Source organism: Dendrobates tinctorius, unplaced genomic scaffold (assembly GCF_039654945.1).
Source record: "Dendrobates tinctorius isolate UK_male_01 unplaced genomic scaffold, ASM3965494v1 ptg000016l, whole genome shotgun sequence".
NCBI lineage: Eukaryota > Metazoa > Chordata > Amphibia > Anura > Dendrobatidae > Dendrobates > Dendrobates tinctorius.
Genome location: NW_027361684.1, coordinates 54961267 through 54976877, shown reverse-complemented (window position 1 = coordinate 54976877; position 15611 = coordinate 54961267). Strand labels below are relative to the sequence as shown.

The 15611-nt window shown below is 41.6% G+C and overlaps 1 protein-coding gene across 4 annotated transcripts in view; it reads right to left on the bottom strand.

Moving 5' to 3' along the window:
• Nucleotides 1-15611, bottom strand: part of SH3KBP1 (SH3 domain containing kinase binding protein 1) — a 585247-nt gene that overhangs the window by 98837 nt on the left and 470799 nt on the right. For all 4 annotated transcript variants that reach the window (XM_073565874.1, XM_073565873.1, XM_073565875.1 and 1 more), the window contains 3 exons: nucleotides 10325-10376; nucleotides 6948-7031; nucleotides 4775-4937 (listed from right to left, as the gene is read on the bottom strand). In XM_073565874.1, coding sequence (XP_073421975.1) covers nucleotides 4775-4937; nucleotides 6948-7031; nucleotides 10325-10376 — 299 coding nt within the window. The remainder of the gene's footprint in view (nucleotides 1-4774; nucleotides 4938-6947; nucleotides 7032-10324; nucleotides 10377-15611) is intronic.

The window sequence follows — 15611 nt, the reverse complement described above, 5'->3', positions numbered from 1 at the left end:
CTCCCCTAGCAGTGACAGAAAAGTCATGAGAACACAAGAGCGCTCTGTTACTTACAGTGTGCTGCAGTCTGCAGCAGCCGAACATGTCAGCTGTGTAATCAGTGAAGCCCGCACTGCTCTCTAACTGTGGGACGAGCCACAAGCAGGATGTCCTCCCAGCATGACATCACCACTACTCCCGGCTCCGGCACTGAGAGCTACTCAGAGAGCAGTGCGGACGTCACTGATAACACGGCTGACATGTTCGGCTGCTGCAGTCTGCGGAGCATTGTAAGCAACAGAGCGCTCTTGTGTTCTCATGACTTTCTATGTCACTCACCTTTCTTCCCTGCAGGAGAGTGGAGCAGTTCTTGATAAGGCTTACACTGAATGGCCACAGCGCAGCCAATCAGTGTTAGCTTTGTTTGTATCCTCTTCTCCTGGCCATACAGCACAGATAAGGTAATGAGCTGCTGTCATCTATAATGCGCGCTCCCCTCCCCCACAGTGTAAGCAGCAGAGGGAGATAGAGGACTATCTGCTGCAAAGACTGAACAAGGGCCCCCTGCCAGCCTAAAGTAAGTGTAAATGGGGGGCCTTTAGTCTGGGGTGAGAGGGGGAGGGGCTAAGTTACTTAGGGATAAATGAGGATCCCATTATCTAATCTCTCCTTTCACTCCTGACCGACTACACCCCCCTCCCTCTATATCACCCCTGACTGAGCTCTCTCCCACTATATTACCCCTTACTGCACCCCCTCACACCGGAATCACCCTGACTGCACCCCTCCCCCATATCACCCCTGCTGAACCCCCTCACCCAGGAATCACTCTGACTGAGCCCCTCTTCCCCTGTATTACCCCTTACTGCACCCCCTCCTCCTGTATCATCCCTGACTGCACCTCCACCCTCGTATCACACCTGCTGAACCCCCTCGCCCCAGAATCACCCTGGCTGAGCCCCTCTACCCCTGTATCACGCTTGACTGCACCCCCTCCTCCAGTATTACCCCTGACTGCAACCCCCTCCTCCTGTATCACCTCTGACTGCACCTCCTCCCCCGTATCACACCTGCTGAACCCCCTCACCCCAGAATCACCCTGGCTGAGCCCCTCTACCCCTGTATCACCCCTGACTGCACCCCCTCCTCCTGTATCACCCCCGACTGCAACCCCTCCCCCGAATCAAACTTGCTGAACCCCCTCCCCCAGAATAATCGTGGCTGAGTCCCTCTACCCCTGTATCACCCTTGACTGCACTCCCTCCTCCTGTATCACCCCTGACTGCACCTCCTCCTCCTGTATCACCCCTGACTGCACCACCTCCTCCTGTATCACCCCTGACTGCACCACCTCCTCCTGTACCACCCCTGACTGCACCACCTCCCCCTGTATCACCCTGACTGCACCACCTCCCCGTGAATCACCCCTGACTGCACCACCTCCCCGTGAATCACCCCTGACTGCACCCTCTCCTCCTGTATCACCCTGACTGACTGTGTCCCCTCCCTCTGTATCACCCCTGGCTGTGCCACCTCCCTCTGTATCACCCTGACTGAGCCCCTCTCCCCACTGTACTACCCCTGACTGACTGTGTTCCCTCCCCCTGTATCACCCCTGACTGTGTCCCCTCCCTCTGTATCACCGCTGGCAGTGCCACCTCCCCCTGTATCACCCTGACTGCGCCACCTCCCCCTGAATCACCCCTGACTACACCCTCTCCTCCTGTATCACCCAACTGACTGTGTCCCCTCCCTCTGTATTACCCTGACTGAGCCCCTCTCCCCCCTGTATTACCCCTGACTGACTGCGTCACCTCCTCCTGTATCGTGCCTGACTGACTGTGTTCCCTCCCCTTGTATTACCCCTGATTGAACACCTCTTCCCCTTTATCACCCCTGAATAAAACTTTTCTTTCCCTACTACTATCAAAATAAGGCCCTTCATAAAAAGTTATGGCCTTATAGGTGGCAGAGAGATTTCTGTAAAAAGTGTATGGGGGGATGTGAGGGAAAGCTCTTTCGATATTACTCTAATGTCATACATAAGTGATCTAGGACCCCCACCACTAGAAGAGGGGCATTCACATAATGTATTTGATGCAGACATTAAACAGCAAATTAACAGCGGAAATATCCACACAGACATTGTGCAGATATTGCTGCGTTTACTACTATGTAATGTCGCACCTTTACCACTGACCTGATTCTTTGTATTGCAAAGGATGAAATTGGTGGTGAATATGTTATATCTGCATTGGTCAATTTCCGCCGTGGATTTTCTCAGCGTATAGATGAGATGTCATAAAATCCCCTCCACTACACTGGTGCTCTATCACATTGGCCTAGTGGTTAATAAACACCAGGGAACATTTATCATTGAGTTTGAACCAAAATGTGAGCGCCAATCTTTAAGACGTGTACTACCTTATATTATACCCTGATATTAGCGTGTTATATCGCACAATTGGTGGTCTTGTATTTATTCCTATGTGGCTACATAGTGGGCCCCAAGAATGATTTTCTCTGGTGGGCCCAAGGTGCTCCAGTCCGACGCTGCATAGGATTGATCATGATGACAGAAGACACTGTTATGTACGCTCTAATATGAAGAGTAATTAATAACACAGCATGACTGTACGACGCTGAGCAAGCAGATGACGATAAATATAACTCATCTATTAGTATATCACGCTGAAATGGCAGAGCTGCCAGAGGAGTCACCTCCATGTCACCTAAGTCTGAACTGTCTTTGGACTTGGCTTCACTTCAATTTACTACTCACAAGAACACTTCTGTGAGTTCAATTAACTCCTCATTACATTTAAGTGTCTGAGATCATATAATAATATCTTTCACTGGACATCTTCCATGTACACACAAGGAGGTGGTTATGCTGTAGTTTATGACACCATATGGAAAACCAGTCTAATCCTTTTAGTAAAGAACATTTTCATGCCCAGTGGGAACATTCTTAAACGACTAAAACAGCCATCCAGACATGGATTTTTACTGCAACTACACCAGACTCACTGGGTCTAAAAGACCTATATAATAATGTATGCATTTTTTTATTGCTAAATCAGGTCATGGATTCTCTTTGAAGATATGACGCAACTATAAAAGCGATCAACACATCCCCCCCCCCAAAAAAAAAAGAGTTAAAAAGGATAGTGCCACGTGAGAGCAATAATGTGTCGCAGCAAATAGTAAAAAGTGCCACTACAAAATGTGTATAACACAAAAATATCAAGGAATGTCATAATTATAAGCAGGGGTAGTGGAAGACAACAGATCAGTATTGTAATGAATTACCTACTATGTTACACATTTTAACACTGACCAGGTAGCAACCTTCACTTCAGACTGACATACGTTTCATCCCACGGCTTCCTCTAGGGGTACTGAGTACAGCACTCTTTACTGTCATTTTGATTACTTACTATACATACAATAAATGCCAGCACTTGACACTTTCTTCTGCCCTTTGTTTGTTTTTAATTTGTTTTATATTTGTTTGACACTGGAGGAATTTTTCACACTAGTCTTAAACCAGAAGCCTGCTGAATCTCCATGCTCAAATCTATGAGAGTTTCCATATATTTCAGCTACAATTTACATCAGACTATGGTGCGCATTGTAATGTACAGTATATGTTAAGCTGCAATTTGTCTCAAACCTTTTCCTGAGCCATTTTTTTTAGAAAAGTGCCAGGATATACAAAAGTCAGTAAATTTTTATGCAAATGACACTTGCAAAAAATTGTGCACCTTTTTGATGTCAGAAAACTGTTGAACAGAGATAATAAATTCTCCTTCTAATGTGTCTTTTCTGGTGTAGTTAATAAAATGTATATTGCTTATATATTTTGTATTGGTGTGATATAGAGGCATGTAAAAGTTTGAGCATCCCTTAGATGTTCTTTTGCATACTTCTGACTCTGCATTTTATGGTGATGATGCAGGAGAGGTTTTCTTCTGAGACCATATTTGTGCAGGTGTCTCTGACCACTAGAACAATGTACCACAACTCCAGAGTCTGCTAAATCTTTCTGAAGGTCTTTTGCAGTCAAGTGGGGGTTCTGATTTGCCTCTCTAGCTATCCTACAAGCAGGTCTCACTGAAATTTTGCTTATTCTTCCAGACCTTATCTTGACCTCCACTGTTCCTGTTAATTGCCATTTCTTAAATTAGATTTCGAACTGAGGGAAAGGCAACATGAAAACACTTTGCTATCTTCTTATAGCCGTCTCCTGCTTTGTGAGCTGCTACCATTTTCCTTTTCAGAGTGCTTGTCAGCTGCTCAGAAGAACCGATGGTGGCTGTTTTTTGGCACAAGTTTAGAGGAGGCTGGGTTTTTATTAAGCTGGGAAATTTGCATCACCTGACCTTTCCCAATGATGATAGTGAATAAGCCATAACCATAACAGGCTAATTAAGGTCTGAAACCTTGGTAAAAGTCATCTGAGCACACAAATCTTCAAGGGTGCCTAAACTTTTGCAATGGCTCATTTTCCATTTGCCTTTTTGTAAATTTTAAAACGGCTATATATAATTTTTTTGTGCCTAAAATACAAAAGAAATGTGTCATCTTTAGGCCTTTTAGAGATAATTTAATCTTCAACTTGCTTAACTGTTCACAATAACAGTAATTTTGCCAAGGGGTGCCCAGACTTTTACATGCCACTGTATTTGTGACAGGGTATGGATAGAGGTAATATACGAAAAATACATTGTAAATCTTCAGGTAAAATAACAAAAATAACTGATTAGATTCTAGTCCGAGACCGTGACTTACCGTGCATGTGTTACAGGTCCTGCTGGTCTCTCTGGCCTCCGAGGAGGAAGAGTGCCAGATTTATTAGAAGTGCTAGTTTTGGGTGGGCGAGGCTTCTTTGGAGGTATAGCGGGAACTGAGTGCTTCAGTGAACTGTCCCCTTTGTGTTCTCGGTCTGACCTCTCTGTAACAAAATGCTTGATCAAATTAGAAAGGAAAATGAAAAGGACTAGCAGAACGATAAGTCACCGATTTCAAGAAAAGAAATTCCTTAATCCTTAAATTGAATATCCTCACTTGCAGAATTTGCAATACTAAGAATACAATGAAGATTTTACTTGCCGCACACCAAGGAAAGTAATACATGAACAAAGGGAAAAAAGTAGTGTGGGAAAAGATGTAAATGAGCAGGCAGTGAATTATCAAAAATGCATAAGCATATAAATATCACAAAGAACGATGAGCAAACATACAATTAAAAACATTACAAACTACATGGTACAGGTACTCGAGGATTATAAAAGACGTGTCACAGTAAGATTGCATATCCAGTTACATATCCAAGGAAGAGCATATACAGTATGAAAGATAAGACATTAAATGACAAAAAATCATATCCTAACATCAAATGTTACAGTTTGGTGAGATACAATATTCGTACTAATGCTAATGATAAGTTGTTAGTCAGACATACTGCCCATACAAGTGATATTTTACATGGCATTTCTTTTTGCATTGTGTTGCCAACTTATTAGAATCCATTTCAAGTGTATATTTTACATTGCATTATCATGTCTGGCTCGGCAATCAATATTTTCTTAAGCAATGTTCTCAATAACTTTTTTTTATATAAAAGGTTGGCTAATCATGGTCCGTAGCCTCAACTGTCTCTGTCATTTACCATATGGGTAATTTTTAATGATTTGGGTTATTTTGTTATTCTATCTGTGCTTGTCTTTCTATGTGATATTAAAGAGGTTCTCTGAAATTTTTTTATAAAATACGCAAGAATACAAATTTAAATATTGAACATTTTTATAATGTTATATACTTTTATTTATCAAAAAGGTACGCTTTATCTACTGCACCATGCCAGGATTTCAAAGATGGCAATCATCTAGAGAATAATTAGGGAGTTATATCGGCTCAGAAAGTGCCTTGATATAAGGAGACTCCTGACCGCTTCTGGGTGGAGAGAATAGCAGCAAACAGTGAAATCCAGCAGCCGCATTCCCTGTTTGCTGCTATTTCAGAGTGTCTTATTGTGCAGACCATCCTCGATTTCAGAGGACACACGGTAGGACGGGCTGCGTGAAGCAGTAGACAGACATACTCCCTGCACTGCACTAAAACGGTCAGCCTGACTGAGATGGATGTTCATTCTCAGCTACAGAAACATGTTCATCTTCTCCTTTAGTCCGGCTGCTGCACTCCGAGTCCTGTCAGGTTGAGCGAACAGTGTAATCTGGGTTCAGGATGCCTGACGCTGCGCTGACGTGACCTCTGTCTCATGCTTCATACAGTCCATCCTACTGCAAATCCTATGAAATCTAGGATGGGTTGTGATTAATGGCAGCTGCCATCTTCAAAATACTGACAGAGTATAGTAGATAAAGTACACATTTTTGTTATATAAAAGGTATTTAGAAAAATGTTTAATATTTAAATTAAATATTTATATTTTAATTTGTATATAGTTTTTTTTTTTACGTTTCCTGGAGAACCCCTTTAGTCAAGCTTATGCATTTATGGTAAACCAACAAATTCTTATTTTCATTTTTCCGACACAGCTTTTTCCCTTTGATCATATATTTAAATGAGATGGAAATTATATGTAAATTTGTTTATTTGCAATTACTACTACAGGAAACGTAGGAGATTGCTTCATAAGATTTTATTACTGATTTCAATGTATAAATGACACGCCCTGACCTATAATAATAATAATCAGATGACTCTACAGAACCTGCCCCAGTCTACACAGAAAAGCCAGATAATGGTCTGGAAAAAAAAATAGAAAATGTCAACCTGTTGTGTACTAATAACTAAAGTGAAATTGGAAATGTCACCAACACATAGATAAAAAAAAAAAACATTAATAGCGTAATAAATTGACATAAAAAAAGCATTTCAATAATAAATATTATTTTCTGATTATAGATTTCCTTCCTGTAGAATAATGCACGGCACTGACCCTTCTCTTCTGGTCTGTGTGGGAGCGTTTCAGGCCTTTCTGGGGGAATCTTCCTGATGTCTTGCTTTCTGTCAGATGAACCCACTGTGAGAAAAAAAACTAAATAAACTATCTACAAGAGGAGATATCAGCTAAACAGCCCATGAATCCAACATTCAGCGCACAGCATCGGGAATACAGCCATGATTCCGGCAGCATACTCCAGGGGAAGCAGCCAGCTGTACAATACAGTGCAAGAAGCTTAGTCAGGACACCTTGATGGAAAGAAGATTATCTTGTCTCGCACGATACGCCATCTATTTAAAATTCATGAATGTAAATCCAAGATGTATAGATTCTCCCTCTCCTCTTTAGGGAATTTATAACGCATGTAAGATAAATCTAACAAAACCCTGTCTACATATAGATATAAAGCCGAATAATGTAATTCCTGGTCACCACGTGTGTAATGATGTGGATGCGTCCTGGGTTCAATTGCCTCGATGCACTAACCAAGAATAGAAAATGCTCCGCAGAACCTCATTATCCCACTGGTGACCGGAATTAGCTACAGTGCTGTCATTTTTTCCTTTATTTAAACAGCTGCCCTCCATGCACTCAGCCTTTTTATGAGCACAGATGTGAATGCTTTTTATGCCTTATGGTACATCCTGCTACAATGTGTACATACCACTCCGAGATTCCTAATAATGCAAATGAGTCATTCAAAGAAGCACTCCCGAATAAAATGTGCTGTAGTCCCTGATCACTTAGCAATATGTTGTGTATATGAAGGTAGAAGTGTGAAAAGACTGACTGTGTTTTCTTCGGTTCCCAGTGAATTACTGATCTTGTGAACAACGTAAAAGCAATCAGCCTAAACGGCTCAAACAGCGTCTTCTGTTTGTTCTAGAAGTCCTTTCCTCAATGCAAGTGTCTCATCTCCATTAGGACCTGATCCTGTGAATTCTGCTGCAATCCCCAGGCACTGGTGACAGAAGAGATGAAGGAACCAGAAGCTCTGTATGGCACAGGCTCTGTCCAGCCACTTAAGTTTGGTGGCTGGGACCTGTAGTGCCACCTAGCTTAGCAGTATGGGTGTGTGTACTGTCCAGCTGGAGTTATCAGCTCCCCACTACAGACAATTGGAGAGCACCACACCCTACTTAAGCTTCCAGATTACTGAGAAGCTGCCAGATATAGCTTTGTACTTCCCTGGTTAGGGTCTGTGGTTATTGCTCCTGTGTTGTATTTGTACTTTCCTGTGTTTGACCTCGGCCTGTTTACTGACGTGTCTCCTGTATGACGATTTTGTACCTTTCATCCCCTTTGATTTGGACCCAGCTATCTGTTTATCCTTCTGTCCAGCTTGCGACCCCAAATAGAAGCTGACTCTGTAGCCCTTGCCCAGGGATCCCTGTGTAAGTCCAGATCCCTACATAGGGGTTAAAGAATGAAGGCCAGGGCTACCTCTAGGGCTCTGGGAAATGGAGTGGTTTGCGTCAAGTCTGTTCCATGGTAACCATTTTTCTTCCTGGCAAGCTGCCATGCAACCACTGACAGGGCCACCTTACAGTAAGCCTAAGAGAGTCTAGATGTTAGATTTACATAGGGATAGAAGCTACCAGTCCATGCAGAACATGTTGTAAGTTGGCTAGTATGACGTGTGGTCACGATGTTCAGATGAGGATTGTAATGGTGCTAAGAACCAGAAAAGATCAATTGATATTTTTTTACTATTGCTGAGGGAATGGAGAACTTTTTTCTCTAAATGTGCTTCTTTAACATTTTTCACTTACATAATTAATCAACAATCACTCAACATACCATGAGATGGCATTGTAAGAATAAAAGGGCTGTGTAAGTAAGGACAAAAAATTATAGCCCAACATTATAGTGTATGCAGCGCTTATGCAATCCTTTGTGTCTCCATGGCAACTGACTATAAACAAGCCCCCTAAGTAGTCAATTTCTACAGTGATGTGTTACTCCACTCTTCCCCCCCCCCTTCACTGCCATCCGATTATTAAGAAGAGAAAGCTAAACATAAGAGTACTGAAATTACAACATGCTTCCCCAAAACAGGCAGATTATCAGAATTTTACTTTACAGTGACCTTTCTTTTCCTAAGTGCTAGGACAACCCCAGCTCCTCAATCTATTGTTTATATTTATTGCAGCAAGCTTATACCCAAAATTAAGATAATGAGGCGGTCGGTTACCAATAATGCATTTAGTTTTGGCATCAAAGCAGGAAGCATGTACCAACAGCTATGTGTTTCTTACTGCAGATGACCACTAGATGGCAAAAGTCCCTTCTGCTTTGAGAACCTTCTTACAAGTACAACCTACATATGGGTTAATTCCCAAATATCCAAAACAAGCTTGAAAAAGGTCCAAGACTCCTGAGCTGCGACATCACAAGCGTGGGCCAATAAAAGTTATTTTCTTTACTTTTAACCATTTGGAGTGCTGTTTTTGGATATTTATATGTGGACTTTTCTGCCTGGGACCCTGCGGCTTACACTCCCCTGCTATGCTAGTTACCTGTTTTGGTCTGTTTGTCTTGTTGGTAGATAGATAGGTGTTTACAGATAAGTAAATCAATCCTTGGAACAAATCTAGTGTCATTAGTAGAAATGAGCTTTTCCAGTTGCGCTGCCTGGTTCGGTGTCCCGTGTGGCTTTCTGTGGCAGCCGGTGTTCACTTCTGTGCCCGGTACCCCTAATCTGCATCCTAGGTGCCTATGGCGTTTATTAAGCCCTATGATGTATAACGTTATGTTAGCCCGGTCTCTAGGCATCACGTTACAAGCATCGTACCATACTGTCATGATGCGGTGAAGCCTGATAAGCGCCAGAAGAGCTAAGGCTATGTTCACACCATGCGTTTTTTTTAATGCAAATTGTAAGCTGTATTTTACAGTACCAACAAAAGCTATGAGATTTCAGAAATCTCATGCGCACATTGCTTTTTTTTTCCCTGACTGAATTGGAAAACTGCTGTGTTTTTGAAAACTGCAGCATGGCAATTCTTTAAGTTCACAAACGCAGCAAAAAACACAGGTATCAGGTTTTGCTGGGTTTTTGATGCAAAAACCTAAGAAGTTGCATCATGTTTTTTTACATACTAAACTATCAGCGTGCACAAGAGACAAATATATCTAATAAAAACGCAGCGAAAAAACACAACAAATACGCAGCAAAACCTGCTTTTTGTAGGCAGCTTCTTTACTGCCAAGAGAGCTGGTTTTGCCTGCAGAAAAAAACACAGCAAAAACGCAACGTGTGAACACAGCCTAAAATGCATGGTGCAGAAGTGAAGACTGGATGTCAGACAAGGGCAACGTGAATCTCTTTGCTCATCTCTAGAGATTCCTTTTACTGGCTTTTCACTTACCTGCTCCTGGTTTGGTGACTGGAGCTGATGGAGGAGGAGGCTTCTTCGGTCTCTATAAAATGAGAATATACATATTAGAACACCTAAAATACAAAAAAAAGTATACTATGAAATTTACATCTCTTTCTCAACTCCAGAACTTAAACAGAGGAGTATAGAATCAAATACCGCTATACCAGGACATTCACATCACATGTATATCAATACATATGTATATATATATTCTGGTTGATTAAGACCCCTCTGGAGTAAATGATGGCAAACCATCCGGTATTGATAAAACTATAAACTCAGAGATTGGTGGAAGTGGAAACAAGCAGGGTGAAAAATATGAAATAAGATAAAATAAATTAATAGAGGACAAGGTTACCTGTTAAGCCAAATATGTGATGCAGAGTGCCGGTATGACGCGCGTTTCGGAATAGATCTCCTTCGTCCGGTGGTTAATCTATTTCGAAACGCGCGTCGGGGCGCGTCATACCGGCACTCTGCATCACATATTTGGCTTAACAGGTAACCTTGTCCTCTATTTTGCACTGGCGTTTCACGTAGCCTTTTTTGCCTAAATTGCACGTTTATTCATAGTGGAATTTTATCCACACATTGCACATGATAGCACTATTGCACTTTAGAGCTCGTTCCATTTTTAAAAGCCTTTTTTATTTTTATTTTCACTACTTTACTCCTTTGAGGCAATGTATCTACCTGTTGTTATGAATTAAGCCAGTATATATTATGGGTATCAAAAATGTTTCAATACTAAGCTGATTATTTACTACATGGTCCCATATATGTATTTTGGCATAGTGCCTTTTTAATTATGCACTTGTACATTGTGCCAATTCTTAATAAAGGTAATTTATTATAAATATTGCATTTTTATCATTATTTATGAATTTATTTTATCTTATTTCATATTTTTCACCCTGCTTGTTTCCACTTCCACCAATCTCTGAGTTTATAATTTTATCATCTCCAGAACTATATAGGTACGTGCTACAGTTTTAGACAGGTGGGGAGCAATGCCAAAATGTAAGAAAGATTTCGCCTTAAAGAGTGAAAAGGCATAATATAACAATAATCAGAGTAATGTCAATTAGACAGTGATTAGAAGGACAACAATTTACCCCTTAATGACCGCCGATACGCCTTTTAACGGCGGCAGTTAAGGGTACTTATTCCTCAGCGCCACTTTTTAACAGCGCTGAGAAATAAGTGTATAGCGTCCCCCCCCAGAATTGGAAATTCTCCAGGATCTTGGCTACTGGGGGTAGCCGAGACCCCAAAGAACATGATTCAGGTCGGTTTTTACCAACCCCAGTGTTGTGATCACTGTTATTCAAGGAATAACGGCGACCACAAAAAAAAAGTTTTCCAATTTAATTTCTCTCCCCTCTGATATGATCTAGCACATTAGAGGAGAGAGAAATGGGGTCCCCCGGTATCTCCGGCATCCCTGGACCCTCCTGTATCCCCAGGTGATGTCCCTCGGCTGTTGGCATCTTCTTCTGGGAAGAAAATGGCGAGTGCATGCGCAGTGCGCCTGCCGAGATCTGCTGGCTCGCACCCAGTATCAATAGATTTTCACAGTGATCAAAATAAAAAATAGTAAATCAAACCCCCCTTTATCATCACCCTAGTTAGGTAAAAATAATAAAATACAAAAAAGGATTTTTTTATTTTTCAGTTAGGATTATGGTTGGGGCTATAGCTAGGGTTAGGGCTAGGGTTTGGCTATGGTTGGGGTTATATCTAGAGTTAGGGTTGGGCTAGGGTTAGGGTTGGGGTGTTTGGGTTAGGGTTGTGGTGTTGGGGTTAGGGTTATGGTTGAGATTAGGGTTAGGGGTCTGTTGGTGTTAGGGCTATGTTAGGGTTGGAGTTAGAATTGGGGGGTTTCCACTGTTTAGGTACATCAGGGGGTCTCCAATCGCAACATGGCGCCCGCCATTGATTCCGGCCAATTTTAAAAAGTCAAACGGTGCTCCCTCCCTTCTGAGCCCTGCCATGCACCCAAACAGTGGCTTTCCCCAAAATACGGGGTATTGGCGTACTCTGGAGAAATTGCACAAACACAACAAATTTTTTGGTCCATTTTCTCCTGATACCCTTGTGAAAATAAAAGAGTTTGGTTCCAAAGTAAATTTTTTGTGAAAAAAGTAAAAAGTTCATTTTTTCCTTCCACATTGCTTTAGTTCTTTCGAAGCACCTGAAGAGTTAGTAAACTTCTTTAATGTGGTTAAAAGCACATTGAGGGGTGCAGTTTTTAGAATGGTGCCACTTTTGGGTATTTTGTCATTTTGACCCCCCAAATTCACTTCAAATGTGAGGTAGTCCCTAAAAAAATGGTTTTGTAAATTTTGTTGGAAAAATGAGAAAGCGCTGATCAACATTTTAACCCTTATAACGTCCTAACAAAAAAAAAATTATGTTTCCAAAATTGTGTTGATGTAAAAGTTGACATGTGGGAAATGTTATTTATTAACTATTTTGTGTGACATCACTCTCTGATTTAAGGGCACAAAAATTAAAAGTTTGAAAATTGCTAAATTTTCAAAATTTTTGCCAAATTTTCATTTTTTCATAAATAAATGCAAGTTATATTGAATAAATTTTACCACTAACATGAAGCACAATATGTCACGAAAAAAACAATCTCCAAATCAGTGGGATCAGTTGAAGCCTTCCACAGTTATAACCTCATAACGTGACAGTGGTCAGAACTGTAAAAATTTGCTTGGTCATTAAGTACCAAACTGGCTCTGTCACTACGGGGTTAAAACAGAGGACATTAGTAGATACTATATATGACCTCAAAAAAGCGGGCTTGTAGTGGAAAGACTGGTGGAGTCGGAAATGTATCATTTTAGAGTAATATCAATGAAAGTTACATTTTATCTTCAGTCCACGTCAGTCAGTGATTCTGTTCCCTTTGCACTGGATTGCCCGTGCCTCTTATGCCAGGCCGGGGCTTTCGAGTTTAGTAGGCCAGGGTTCTGTTGATGCGCCCCAAAGGTCATGGTCTACACTGAGACGTCATGTTCTGCCAGTTCTAAACAGATCACACTGATGGAAATCTTTTGATTTCTAAAGGAAGTAAACATGATTTGTCTTTCATCTGCTGCACTAAGTTTTCTTATCCAACCTCTGCATCTGCCATCGCATTTCTTTATGCCTTTTCAAATGATTTCGAATAGCATTTCTTAAAATCAAAGTCTGCTTTGAAATCTTTGGAAGAGACCTTGCTGACGCAGACTAACTACCTTGTGTCTTGTGCTTGTCTCTGTCTTGCCATGGTGTATGACCTATGATATGAAACTGTCTTCCACAACCTCACCTTTGCAGCAGAGTTTGGCTGTTCCTCGCCCAGTATTAAGCCTGCTAGACAGAGGTTTCTTTTTCAATTAATTACTATGCTTCAAGCTATATATGAAAATGATTATTATACCTTGTTTGGTTGAATTGATTACTCCTATGCTTGAATATAATCCTTGATGTTGATAGTGGAACTAGAAGAATTGATGCTTTGAGGCCATTTTGAAGTCAAAGGGTGGTCACATCAAAATTTCATTTGGCTTAGATTTCTCTTTTGTTCATTCGCATTGTGTTAATGGATAAAAAAAATTTAACACTTCTATTTTTGAAGCATTCTTACTGCGCAGAATTTTACCTGCCTAAAACTTTTGCACAGCACTGCATGCCACTGTACAGGCATACAACTGCACATGTCTGGGGCATATGCTCATCATGAAGTTTCAAATGGCCTGCCAAATGTAGAGCCTAAACATGCTGTGAATCTAGGCTTAGAGGGACAGCTAGCAAAACCTCTAACGTCACGAGATGGAAACATTATTCACATAAAAACATCCATAATCCCTAAATAAACATGAATTCAGACGCCACTAAGAGTCTAATGTGCTATTTAACTGTGCTAATGCTTTTGCTGATGAAAGATCCTACAGGGCTCCGCAGGTGCTTATTTAGATTGCATATCATTTTCTCTAGAGATTACGTGCGTAATCTGCTAGGTAATGCAAGTAGATTTTCTTCTACATAAAATATATTTATTTTGTATAATGTTCGATGTGCACCTAAATTCCTGGTGAATCACCATTAGGCCGGTTTCACATTTGCGTTAAATGCCGCAGCGTCGGCCTGCGCACGGCCGCAGCTAAGCCCTGCCCCCTGCTGCGCCTCCGCCGGTAGCGCCGCCTCCGGGTGCATGACGCTGCATGCGTCCCCTATCTTTATCACTGAGGACGCAGCCCGTGCGCAGTATGCGTTTTGGCGGCGCCTGCGTCCTTTTGACGGTGCGCCAATCAGCGCCAAACGCAACCTGCTGCAATTTGGTTGCGCTCGGCGCACCGTCAAAAGAACGCAGGCGCCGCCAAACGCATACTGCACACGGCCTGTGTCCTCAGTGATAAAGATAGGGGACGCATGACGCATGCAGCGTCATGCGCCCGGAGGCGGACCTACCGGCGGAGGCGTGGCAGGGGGTTAGCGGCAGCCGTGCGCAGGCCGACGCTGCGGCCTTTAACGCAAATGTGAAACCGGCCTTAAACATCTGAAATTGATCCTTGAAAATTGCAAAATGAAGAGTTCGCTCCATGTCACATCCAGACTAACAATTTCAGCATTGCCTGGTTTCCTGGAGTGACCCTGATTTCTGCTTACGGTAATTCCGATCAGAATGTATTAATATACAATCAGATATTTCTATTTGCAAATATAATGGAATCTTACACCCCCACATCGTAAACCTCACCATTTAAACAGATTTCATGCAAAATAAAGAATATTATCAGACATTAATTCCAGTCATGAATCTCAAATACTCACTGGTTTATTAGGTCAGAAGTAAATTAGCAATCAAAAGAACTTTCCTACAAATGTAATCTCCTGCTACCTGCAAAATCATAGACTATGTTCAAGAGGTATAATTTGATTAAACAAAAAATTTTTCCTTTTTTGCTTTTAACTTCCTATGGTAGCAATCATTAGGTCTTATTTTGATTGATGTATTGTTCCAGTGTTTAAATGGTCACCGTTGATTCAATAAGCTTCTGCTCATACGATAGTCACGGAAATGACTAAAAAACCCTGACGGTTTTCTACCCTAAATTACACGGCGTTTTTTGCTAAAAATGCAAATTGTCTCTTCAATTTGCAGAAACGGTGTTTCGGGGTATTGTCCCTCATCAGTTTAAAGTATAAGAACTGATTTGGCTAGGTGAGAGGCTCTGGACTGGGGTCTAAGGGGTAATGTTTCTCCTTGTGGAGAGTGACA